The following is a 12,166-nucleotide window of genomic DNA, read 5'->3' on the forward strand; positions in this document are numbered from 1 at the left end:
AAAGTCCATTCTTAATTCTAATGTATTAGTATATCTTAAGTGAGAACAACAAAGCTAGGTGGAAAACCACTAGCAGTTGATGCTCTCGTGCAGTATATGGCTGAAGCATCAAGATGCTTCATTTTGACAACACAGCCATTATAAAATAATGAGACTATAGAAACTATTTGAGTGTCCCCCGCTCCAGTACATCACACCAGGTATGTAAAGTCTGAAAAGGGTCGGAAGCTGTTGCAAATTCAGTGGAGAAAGGAATGTCTTCTGATCAGTGTTGTCAGCAAAGAAAGTTGGCAGTGGTAGGGTAGTGTTCAATACTAATACACAAAAGTACAGCTGTTATGAACTGATGTCACGGGCTGGCATCTGCCCTCTTTGTTTAGAGACTTACAATTAGATATACTGTTGTTATTCCTCTAAAGTACAATGTAAATAATGGTTTTTAAACCAAGGCAAAAAAACCCAGCAACCTTGACTGAATTAATATATCTCCTGAGATATTTTTCTCATCTTGATTGCAGTCATGGATCAGCTTCCCAGTAGATGAGCTGGCAGAGGGCCACTGCTAACGGGATCTTCCGTAGGAAGAGTAGAGAGATCTCTTGAACTTCTTGTGATTGCACAGATCCCTTGAGTATTAAGGCTTTCAGGTGTCTTTATCCCACCCTCCTGTGTGAGTAACTGAAAAGCAAGACCAAACTCTTTGATGTATTTGCCAATTTTACAAATAGCTTGTTCTAATCAGCAGAATATAATGATCAGAGAAATATGTCTATGCCTTGAAGAGCCAATAAAAAGTCAGTTGGTAACAGTGGAGGTTGTTCAAGCTAGTGAAGTTCAGTTGGAACTGATGTATATTTTAGGGCAATCTTTAAGAAGGGAACTGATTCAACAATGATCTCTCAAACAGGCTTCAGTGTGTTCTGTAGAGAAATTCAAACTCAGCTCCCATGATAAAAATGAATTTTCCCCTTTAGGTTTTGTCAATGTGTAGTAATGAGTATGGTGTACTGTTGCAGTGTTTCACTGAGCACTTGGTAAATGCGGTTGAATGAGTGCTGACTCTATGTAGTCTTGTGCTGACTGTGTGGCCTTCTGCTTACCTTTGGTCATGATTTATCCTTTTCATTGTAACTAACATTAGAGATTAAAGTGTGTTAGAGTAATGATGAAACCAGCCATTTTCTTAAAACAGTCAAATGAAAGAGTTAACTAAAATCTTGAAACAGAAATGATACCAAGATACCCACCAGTCCCTTTGGTCAGAACAGTTGCCCTACCCAAATTCTCACTTGAGTGGTGAATATATCTGTCCATCAATAAAGAACATTAGGTGATGTGATGGGTCTGAAGACCACAGACCTCCTGTAAATGGTGCCACGCGTAGGTTGAGGGAGCAAGAGACATTGATTCAGATGAAATGAGTCTTACTAACCTTGTTTCTTTTGCATTTTCCCAAATAGGGTCGAGACTGCAGTGTGCCCATTAATTCTTGCATTCAAAATCCGTGTCAGAATGGAGGGACCTGCCACCTCACCGAGGCAAATAAAGATGGATTCAGGTAGTAACACAAAGTTCATTTAAAATGCGATGATAAAGTTCAATGTGTTTCTACTTTGCAATAATGAACTACAATGGCCACTTTATAAAAGCATGTGACATTTCTATTTGCCATACAAAAACCCTAATCTGGTTTCATTGGTGACATATTGTTTCCTCTGAAACAGGCCTCCTTATTTTCTCATAATGGAATATACTCTTAAGAGCTATTTTGAGCAGTCTCCCTGATCTGCATTTTGTTATCTGTATGCTAATTTTCCTTGGGGCATTTCAAACGCGTATATACCCTTTTTTGTATTTGTAAAGTAAGCATCTGTTGCTTGACAACCAGATGCAAAATGTTTTCATACTGAATAACCTTGTAGAAAAACAGGCTTTAAAGAAACAATTAAAAAACATGGAGAGATGCCACATCTTGGGCATTGTGCCTGCAAGAGAAAAACCTTTACAGCTGGACATTACGGATTTCAGTTTTCCCATATAAGAAAGATGTAGCCTAGGTGGAGATACTCCCAAGAAAAGTCCAGAAATTTTCATGAGGTAACTGGGAGATTTGTTCTGCTACAGGCACTACTTTACAGCTAAGAAAATACAAGTTTGAGGCTTTAGCCCCTAGTTGTCATTAAAGTTGATTGATAGAAATTTTTTTTTAGAAAAGAGTTGCTGAAATTTTCATAGATTTGATCCTCAGTATTTATGCTATTTCTTGCACAAAATATGTACAAAAGTACACCATACTATTCTTTCAATTGCATATATGAAAGCCTCACTTCTAAAAGCATTACTGAGGCTGCTTCTTTGTCTTCTCCTATATATAGCTTCCTATCAGTGACAGCTGGGGGCAGACACAGAATCGCAAGGTTTATAAATGGTGTAACAGGGAGTCAAACCAGTACATTTTTCAAGTATGATTCCAGTTTGGTTTCAGCTGTGATTAAGACTGTTCCAACTGAGGTTAACTGTTAACCAAGTCAGCAAACCCATATAATCTTATGTCAGAAAATAGGATTTTTTCAAAATGGAAAGGGCCAGGTGAAAGTTTGGGTGACTGACAGGACTTTAGGTGCAGTGGGGGGTTAGCACCCCCCTCTTGTTCCTCTACCAATTGTAGGATGCCTTTTATATTTCCAGGAAAGCATTGTAGCTTATTTTTGACTCCCCAGATCCCTCCCATGGGAATGAGGCATGGAAGAGCTTCCATTTTGCCCTGTGGGTGGGATGAGTGGGGAAGCAGAAAATGGAAGAAATACCCCAAAGCTTCTCTCTGTCTCTGTGCCTGCCCACCCTCAAGAATTCCCTCCTTACAGAAACAGATCCAGCACATGCTGGACACAGAAGGACACTGAGGAGGTTCCAATGGAAAAGTGCAGGTTGGTGGGGATGAAGGGACACTGTCAGACTCTGTTACAAATAACAACCTGAGGCTTTCCAACGTGGGAAAACAGGAGTAAAATACATGGCCACGTCTCCCTGAGGGGCAGTTTAGAGCTGAGCTTGAGCACCTGTGACAAGGCCCTGAGCAGAGCAGAAGAGCGCATCTCCCAGGTACAGATGCGTCTGTAGGGTCATACTGGTGCATGGTGGTGGGAGAGGATGAGGAGGCTCTGCAGATCATGGCACATGCAAATGGTCATGCTGCTGGACAGGACCCCCTAGATTTTGGTGAAACCACTATGCTGCGCTTGTGATCTGATACACCTCTTCTTGATTCAGATTTTAGCAGGCCCAGCAATTTTTGGAGTAAAAGTTCAGGTTCAGTTTCTGCTTGAGAGAAATAAAGGTCTGGTGGTCTTCAGTTCAGGTTCCCTTCTGGTCACCCTCATGTAATACTGTTTACATGGCTTTTTCCAGCTTGTGCCAAAGCAAAATTGAACCATATTAGAATATCTGTTTTCTGTCACTCAGTACTCATTTTTCAAGAATCTAGCTGATATTAAAAATGTGCTAGTAAAACATTTTATAATATCCATAATACTGGAATGAAAGGCTTCAGCTTATATTTTGGATCGGTTTTTTCTTAGCATTTTAGTTTTGTTCTATGGTAGAAAGTAAAAAGTTTTGAATTACCTGAAATGAAAGCTGCTTCTGAATTTTTCTCATGAACAATTTTCAGAGGCTTTGCTTCAGTTCCAAATGAACGTAGTTTTTGAGATCCTTTACAAAACTGCAGGGGTGGTTTTGTTGCTTAACAACATTTGAGGCTTTTTAGGGAAGATTTCTGCTTTTATGGTTATTTATATAGTTTCAGTTGGTCTAATAAAAGACATATAAAACCATATCTCGTCAAAATCTTGCTTCATAAAATCGAATGTTCAGCTTATGCATTGCTCTATTTTCTCTCCATGTTTTTAATTCAGTCAGTCCAGCTGCTCTGGAGAACAGGAGTGTGGGGCTTTAGCATGTCTTAGAGAAATGTGGTGTGGGGATAGAACAGTCAGTGAAGGGGAAGATAAAGAAACATTTTGAGATTGAATTTGGTTGGTTTGGGGTTTTTTTGGTGGGAAATCTCTCCAGTGGATGGCAGCAGTCAGAGTTACGTGCATATAAATTGTGTTCATCAAGATGGGAAAACGTTGCCTTCGATTATATGCTGTGAGGAAGTGGATGTCAAAAACATTTTCATGAGAGGCCTCCTTGGATTTTTCTGTTGTGTGGCCTGTAAAAGAAATTATATCTTCTGTATATTCTCTTCCCTAGGGAAATATATTCATACACAAGCTCTGCTGCCAAACTTGTCAAATCTTTACTCTTGTAAAAAGGAAACTTAAGCCAAAGCTCTCTCCCTATGAAATGCCAAGCAGTTTAACTCTCAAGTTTCTGTAGCCTTAGACAAGAAAATTACCTTTTAAATAATGCTAAGGTGGTGATGTTCCCCAGGCAAAGACAGGAAATTCATAGTTATGACTGAGATTCCAGCCTGACTCGCCCGCTGTGCCTGGTACCCACAAGGGCTCGAAGCAGCAGGCGACTGAGCTGCTCAGATTTGTTGTAATAGCAGGTCCTGGTGGGGCAGCTGAAGGGCAAAGGTTCAGCTGAAGTTCTTCAGTCCTTCTCGGCATCTTTTACTCTTGCACCTTTTCAATTCTGAGTAATTTTCACATTCTCTTTTTTCAGGTAGGGACAACTTCTGTGTTAAAGAATAGTTAAGTGACATCGTGTGGCTCAGGGGATTAGAAACCTGAAGTTCTTCCTCCCTTTGAATTGCTCATGCTAATCTAATCTATGTCGTCTTTGACAAAAGATTGCCAAAAAGGTGCTTATTGAGACTGATAATATAAGATGGTCAGTCAGACATGCCCTGGTCATTTAGCATGCCTGTAAGTGAGACTTTGACAAAGGAGGCAGAGCTGTCGGCTCTGCTTCAGTTAGCCACCGGCAACCAGCTGATCTTTGATAACCTACCGTGCTGGGAAACAAAGTCTCTGGATTATTTTAACTTTTCTCCATACAACCCCCCCTCCATTTTCCAGAACGGTTTTTTTAGCATTTTCCACAAACTTAAAGTTCCCTCATAAACGTAAAATCCTGGAACTGATTAACTCCCTAGTGTTAATTCTGCCTAGTTCAAGGAAAAACGTTGCACTTCCAGACTTACAGGCTACTCCATTGGGATGTAGATTTAAAAAGCTCTTTTACCAAGAAACTGTAATATTCCTGAAAGAATTTACTATCTCTATTTAAAAGTTTATTTTTTGAAATGTGATACACTGTATGTATGCCTATTTTAATAAACAGATGCTAAACTGTTTCATTAGTTTATGGAAAAAAAAAAATTTTGAATATAGTAAACTTACAAAATTGTCAGTATAGTTCAGCTCCAAAGGTTTACCCCCAAATGTTGTCATTAAGTTCTGTGTTCCCTTGCGCCTTCATGAGGATAATAAGGTTTTATTTAGTTCTTTATTTTTAGGAAAACACAACACTAAGAAAATCCCTAAACTGGAGGAATAGGGAATTTGGACCTTTATGCGATCACAGTGTCTTAGAAGATAGTTCTTTCCTGCATGGCTCCATTGTTTCTGAGGTCCAAATGAAATGCTGTCTCACACTGCTTCACTATTTAGTCAGTACAAAGTTTTCATCGTTGTCTCTGGAATTAATTTTCTCTCTCGGTCAGCTGGAACCCAAGTTTGATGACCTTCCAGTCACTCTGCAAACTTCATTTTTCTTCTAAGCTTTTTCTGGGAAAATACATACAAACAGTCCCAAACTGCAATTCTTTCAACATATGGTTCAATCCGGGTCCCAAATTGTATGTTTTATCTTTTAATTTCAGTCTTCATATTTGGCACATTTGAATGCAAATAAAAATAAAGAATCATACGTAAGCAATAATGTAAAGACTCCCTATAATACATAGGGACCAGTAGCCAAATGTCATCAATTATGCTGACATTTCCTTCAGTATGGAATGTGTCCTAATACTGAGCAATTGTATGTTAACAATCCCATATGTATTGTTACTAATGGTAACTCTACTGAGTTGAACCATTACTGTGATAGTGTTTAATAATGTCATTTTTAATTGCATACATCCAAGCTGTCCCAATCCTTTTGTGGAAGGAAAATGGTGTTATACTCACATAAAAATAACCAGCACAAAGCCACTCTTGTTGCTTTTCTTTAAATGGAGAGAAAAAATTGTGCTCCCAAACTGAGACCTTGGATGCCAAGTTGCAGCCTGGAGCATATTTTTATGGCTGAGTTATAAACCCCTGAAAATGGGGTTTTGTAATCGAAAAGGGAGACATGATGAATGTGCCACTGTATTTAATTAGATGTCTTTAACCCGCTCCCCGACACTTGCATTGCCACAAAAGACGGTGTGCCAGCTCTTCTTTCTTATCTGCCTCCCGTGATCCTCTGGATCATTGCAGGGTCAGCAAGAGGACATATTTTATTAGCAATAATGAGCTTGAGACAGGAAAAGAAAATATTTCTTATTGATTTATTGTGTCCTAAATTGGATTTATTTGAGCAGTTTGGTTTTGGTTATTCATGGTGAAGGTTTTCTAACTCTCATGACCTATGAATGGTCCCTGCAGAACTGAATGAAGATGGCTGTTAGCATGTGACCTATATGCTGTTCTGTACCCATCTAGAAGACCTTACTGTTGTGGTGGCTCAAGACACATTCCCTATCCTTTTTTCTTCCTCTTTGTACTCCCTTAGTTTCTGAGATTGCACATGTCATGAAGAATCTAACCTTATCCACAGGGTCCAACCTAGGACCTACTGAAGGTGGATGCAGAGCTCTGTCCCATCCCTCCCTTGGGAGTCCCTGCACTCCGCTCAGTCTGTGGCACACAGGAGGAAGACAGCAACCAGCCTGAAAGTGCTGCAGTTTTCTTCACAGATTCTGAAGATCTATTTCTCCAGGGCATTCCCCACCTCAGCCCCATGACACCTACATAAAGCAGGATAACCACCCCATGTCCGCTTTGTCCATCTGAGCTGAAAAAAAGTACCCTGCAGCTATCCCTGCATTGGAAATTCTCCTGGTTTCAGAAAGCAGTGGATGGCAATTAGTGTGACTGCTCTGGTGCTTTCTGTTTCTCATCCTCATCAATCAGTAGTGCTTTACATTTGTTCAGTTCCTTTTCTGCCACCAGAACTTGCACGGGAAAGGAAATGAACAGCTGAGGGAATGTGTAGCTTGGACTGGGACTCGAAACAACACAACTTCCCTTCCACACACACGCTTTCTGTGACTAGTGAACAGCAATTCTGACACTTCAAATATCATTGCTGGCTTCTTAGAAGCCACTGAAATGACTGGAGCACTTAATACATGTTTTTAGACTCTCTTTTAGGAAACTGTGGCCTCCACCTCTTCATCACTTACAGCTAGTTTAAAATATAAAGGTTCTCTTAGCAACCATAACTTCTAGATCTATAGAGGAAACTGAGATTGAAAAAAAATTAAAGTCGTTCTTCAACCACTTAGTTTCTTACTCTCCCTCTAGGGACCATACATCACAGTCTTGTGAGATAAAGTATTTAATGCAATTATTCTTCAATAGTGTCCACATCCTCACAGAACCATTCCTAGCTCTGCCATTGTTTGTTTGTGTTTTAGTTGAATTATCTAGACATCATCAGCTCTTCTACAAATAGATGTTGGAGGGGCTGTAGAAGTACTGAAACCTTACTGCACTTGTAAAAGCAATCATTCCCAAACATTTCTTGTTTGGACAAGTGACAAAGTGGTAATGAGAAGAAAATGTTCATGTCTGTAAACTCAATTCAAGCCGTTGTTCTTTAAAGTGAGCTATCTAAAAGCTGCCAAGTCGCCCTATGATTGTGCAGTCCTCAGTAGGCAAGTATCCATATACTCACAAAATCATTAACAGAGAAGCCAAGGATTTGAATATTGTGATGAGTGTTTACTTTCCTGCCCTGGAGTTGCTTACTTCAATTCAGGGCTAGGGTTATCAACAGAGAAAGCAAAGGGAAGCACGACAGAGGCTGTCTCCTGCTGCTGCTTTTATGTCTCGTGTAAATAATGACATGACCCTGTGAACCATCATCAGACTGCATCTTTCACCCAACACATAGGGTTAAAGTGCTCTGTACTTCACGACAGCAGTGAATTTGGCTCCAGCAACTCACTTTTATGTGTTTTAATTTCAGTTTTATACCTCAAACCTCCTGTCCCTTCAGATCCATGCTAACTTTTACTTCTTCTCTTTCTCCAAAGCTGTTCTTGTGTCCTTGGGTATGAGGGGGAGAGGTGTGAAATAAACCCAGACGACTGCGAAGATAATGACTGCGAGAATAACTCTACATGTGTGGATGGGATCAACAACTATGTCTGTCTCTGCCCTCCTAATTACACAGGTAAGAAAGGGCCACAACCAAAGAACAGAGTCCCTTCAGTGCCTGAAGGGAAGGGTCCAAATGCACGCTTACTTTGTCCATGAGTGTATAATTAACCAAGAATCTAGTCCCATTTTAAAGCAACCTGGATGTCTTACTGGAAAGATGGTAGTTCTACCAATATTGCAATACATATGCTCACAAACATGGCCACTTTTCTGAGTCAAAATACTGATGCTTCATTGTAAAATACATTAAAAAATAGTGAAATGTAAGTGTCAAAGAAATTTGTGCTTCTACACGCACATTCTGTAAATGTATTTCAGAAATATTCCCAGTACTGAGCTGAGTATACATCTGTTCTGAATCTTGGAAAATAAAAATAGTTCCTGTTTAAATTATGGTAGGAAAATAGCTTTTGGGGCATGGCTTTCACCTGAGATCTCAGAGGTCCACGTTTATTAAATAAAATTAGTCTGACAATGTGCTGTTTAAATTCATTATCTCCATTTCACAAGTGGAGAAGCAAAGGCTGTGTAAGGAACTGTAGGCTCAGTTGTAGTCTTCAGAGTGCACCCATGGCAGTTAGTCCAGCTCAGCAGATGTGCAGTCACCTGCTGAGTCCACGGTGACAGAAGTTGGTAACTGAGTTAGAAATGGAATTAGTATCTCCAGCGCTCATCCTGCATTTCAGATAAATTCCTTCCTAAACCTTCTGCAAGAGCAGAAACCTTCCTAACTGGAATCTAAAAATGCTTTTTCTCAAGTCGTTCCTGGAGCATACCGTTGACTCATTCAAACTGGCTCAACATGGAGTGGTAAGGAAACACCTGCAATAGTTCCTACTTCCATCCTTTGAAATGGGTTTATTACCTTCTAAGCATGGAGAAGTAATGAAGGGCTTCGTGTACACTGGAATATATTACATGTCAGGGGATTTAATGAGGATCAAGCTTGAGTGGCTGAGTAAGGCAGGAGGAAAGCTTCTAGAATTTCCAAACTCTTAAAATACTTTTGTGGCTGATACAAAGGAGGCCCATGTAAATCTTTAGCTGAGAAAAGCCTTATGACTTGAATGTACATTTATTGGAGTTCTAAAATGATCTTTCTGCCAAAAACTGAAAAACTTCAGCTTAGCAGAGTAAAGAGTTTTGCTTATAGGATGTTGAGCCCATTGTGCTTACTTGTGCACTATTTATGTGAGCTGTTCTTGGGTGGTTTCAAACAAAACTCTATACAAGGAGGCAGTCTTTACATTTACAAGAGGAAATATATTTGCCCAGCCAAGAAAAGACATATCTACTAAGGAACTGAATCCAGTATATATGCAAATGCGCTTTCCTTTTCACAGGCATATTGCAGATTATCTTGGTTTTTGCAGACAAAAAAGGTAGGACAGAACTAGATTGGGATTTCTTCTCAAATGGCAGTCTGGATAGGGGCCAGAGAACTCATATGATATGATACTTCAGAATCAGTTTTGAAATATTTTTAATCAACTTCCAGCTTTTTTTTTTTTAAACCTGAATATTGTCTGTGCTCTGCTTATGCTTATTAGCAGGAGTTTGTCAAATACTAGACCCCAGTTTTGCAATGTAGGATACACACAATTGTATATACCACACAACAAGCATTTGCTATCACAACAGAGGCAATAGCTTTGACTACAGTGGAAACAGTTGAATTTTTGAAGAAGAGCAGGAAATACTTCTAGAAAATATAATATGAATCATAAGTGAAAAAGGTTGCAAAAACAGGGGTGTTGCTTAAATCAGAAATCTGAAGGGTTACAATAGTTCATGTTGCTTAAAAATAGGAAGAGTTTAGTGAACTGTGATAAAAGAATTGCCTTAACCTGCTTCACCTCCATTTTGGAGGGGGTTATTTCATCAAACCTAATCAGTCACCTGGAAGGACTCACTGCAGTGCAGCTGGCCGGGCTGAAATATCCCTCAGAGGTACACCTGGCCCTCTCAGAGCAGAAAGGCAGGGAACAGCGTAAAATGGCTGGAAGAATTGAACCATCAGCCAAACAAAAGTTACATAGAAGCCAAGCAAATCTGAGCCATGGTTTTGAGGGTCCTCTAAGAGTTGAATCCAAACACAAGAAACTGGACATCATCTGAAGTTGCTTGATTGAATGAACAGCAGCTAAGGAAATGCCGTGGAAGCACATAGGCAAGTCACGAAGAAGCCCTTTGAAAGGATTTGTGTGCCTGACCTGAAAAGAGAGGGATCTATTGACCAAAGAGTTTGACTGAAGACTCCTGTGACATCCAGGGCAGCTCTGTGTATGTTCTCTTTAAATAAACCTTTTTATACTGAAGCAATACCTGAAGCTACTATGGCAGTATTAAAAAAAAAAAAAAAAAGGTAGATGCAGATTACTTTAATATTGTGTTGAATATGCTAAGAATAGTGAATGCTAACATTTCAGAGAGAAAGCAGGTCACTGGAGGAGTCAGGAATACTTATTCCTGTGCTTGGAATTGTGCATTGAGCTACCTGCCTCCCTCTCAGGTGCTGACTGTGCTAAACATTGTGTTAGCAAACTGTGTGTGCTTCAGAGTTGCCAACTGTATGGATTTTATCTATATTTATATAAACAAAGAATGGATGACGGAGGGTACTTTCCAGGGAAGCAGTTTTTCTGTGAAGTAGTCTGGGGGACAATGAGCTCTCAATGTGGTACTTTGCCTAAAAGGGCAGTGATATCCATAGGCAGGGTGTATCTAGCAGGACAGAAAATGTAGGTAATATCTCTTTGTGTTGTGCCCAAATATTATACTTAGTTCTGTGGTTCAGAATTCAAGGAGCAAGTTGAGAGATGAGAAAGAGGATTAGAGGTGAAACATAAAAAAAACCACTGGGGGCTTGAGAATATGTCTGGAAGATCTCAAGAAAATTCTTATTTGGCTTAACAAACACTAGGCAGACAGAGCAAGCTTTTATTTTGCCTCCCCCCCCCCCCCCCCCCCCCCCCCGTTGTATGGAGAATAGAAATTTCTTTGAAACATTCATTGGCTGAACAAATCCAGACCATGCATTTTTATCAATGTAATTATACTAGACTCGTTGGTTCTAGATAGAAACTGGCTTTCTCAGCAGATGCTGTAGTTAAAACACAAGTTAATTCACGAGTGGTCTGTGTTACACTGGAGAACAAACTAGATGTTTCTGTACTGATAATCTGTGATGTTTTGAGCCCAGCTCAGCTATTGCAGATTCCTTCTTTTCTTGACTGTAGAGGCAGGCAGGCTCTGGCAGCACTGCGAAGTAGGTAGTCTGAATCCCTCATCACTCTTGTGGTCTTGGATGCCATAACACTGGTAAGATTGCAATGCTATTACAGTAAACCCTGCATGTATGAAATAAATGTATGTTGTAATACAAAGAATAGTCTGAATACAGGGAGGAAGAAGATCCAAGAGCGTGTATGTGTGTTGTTCTGTAAGAAATATTTAGGATCCCCCTTGGTTTAGTTGACTAACGGTTAAATCATGATAGTAAATCTTATGTTCCTAAATGAAATGCAAATTAAAAATGCATGTGTTGGAAATGTTGACTATTGACAGAGTTGCAGTATCCAGGGTTTGGTTTTTTCCATACCTTAGTATTTTCCTGCTTTATCTTCTGTCTGTCTAGTTTTACTCGTTATAGCCTTTTTAGGAAACAATATCCCAAATAATGATGCATAAACTTTGCTTTCATTGGTTGGAATAATGAAGGCCAAAGATCTTTCTTCAATTAATAACTTTTTGCAGTGTTTTCCTTTAAAATTCTTTGACAT

The 12,166-nt window shown here is 39.6% G+C and overlaps 1 protein-coding gene across 1 annotated transcript in view; it reads left to right on the forward strand.

Moving 5' to 3' along the window:
• The window catches only part of SLIT3 (slit guidance ligand 3), a 533,309-nt gene that overhangs the window by 471,524 nt on the left and 49,619 nt on the right, over positions 1-12,166 (forward strand). The window contains exons 27-28 of the mRNA XM_075164102.1: positions 1,461-1,558; positions 8,258-8,397. Of these exons, the coding sequence (XP_075020203.1) occupies positions 1,461-1,558; positions 8,258-8,397 (238 nt within the window). The remainder of the gene's footprint in view (positions 1-1,460; positions 1,559-8,257; positions 8,398-12,166) is intronic.

The sequence above is a fragment of the Calonectris borealis genome, chromosome 15 (genome assembly GCF_964195595.1).
Source record: "Calonectris borealis chromosome 15, bCalBor7.hap1.2, whole genome shotgun sequence".
Taxonomy (NCBI): domain Eukaryota; kingdom Metazoa; phylum Chordata; class Aves; order Procellariiformes; family Procellariidae; genus Calonectris; species Calonectris borealis.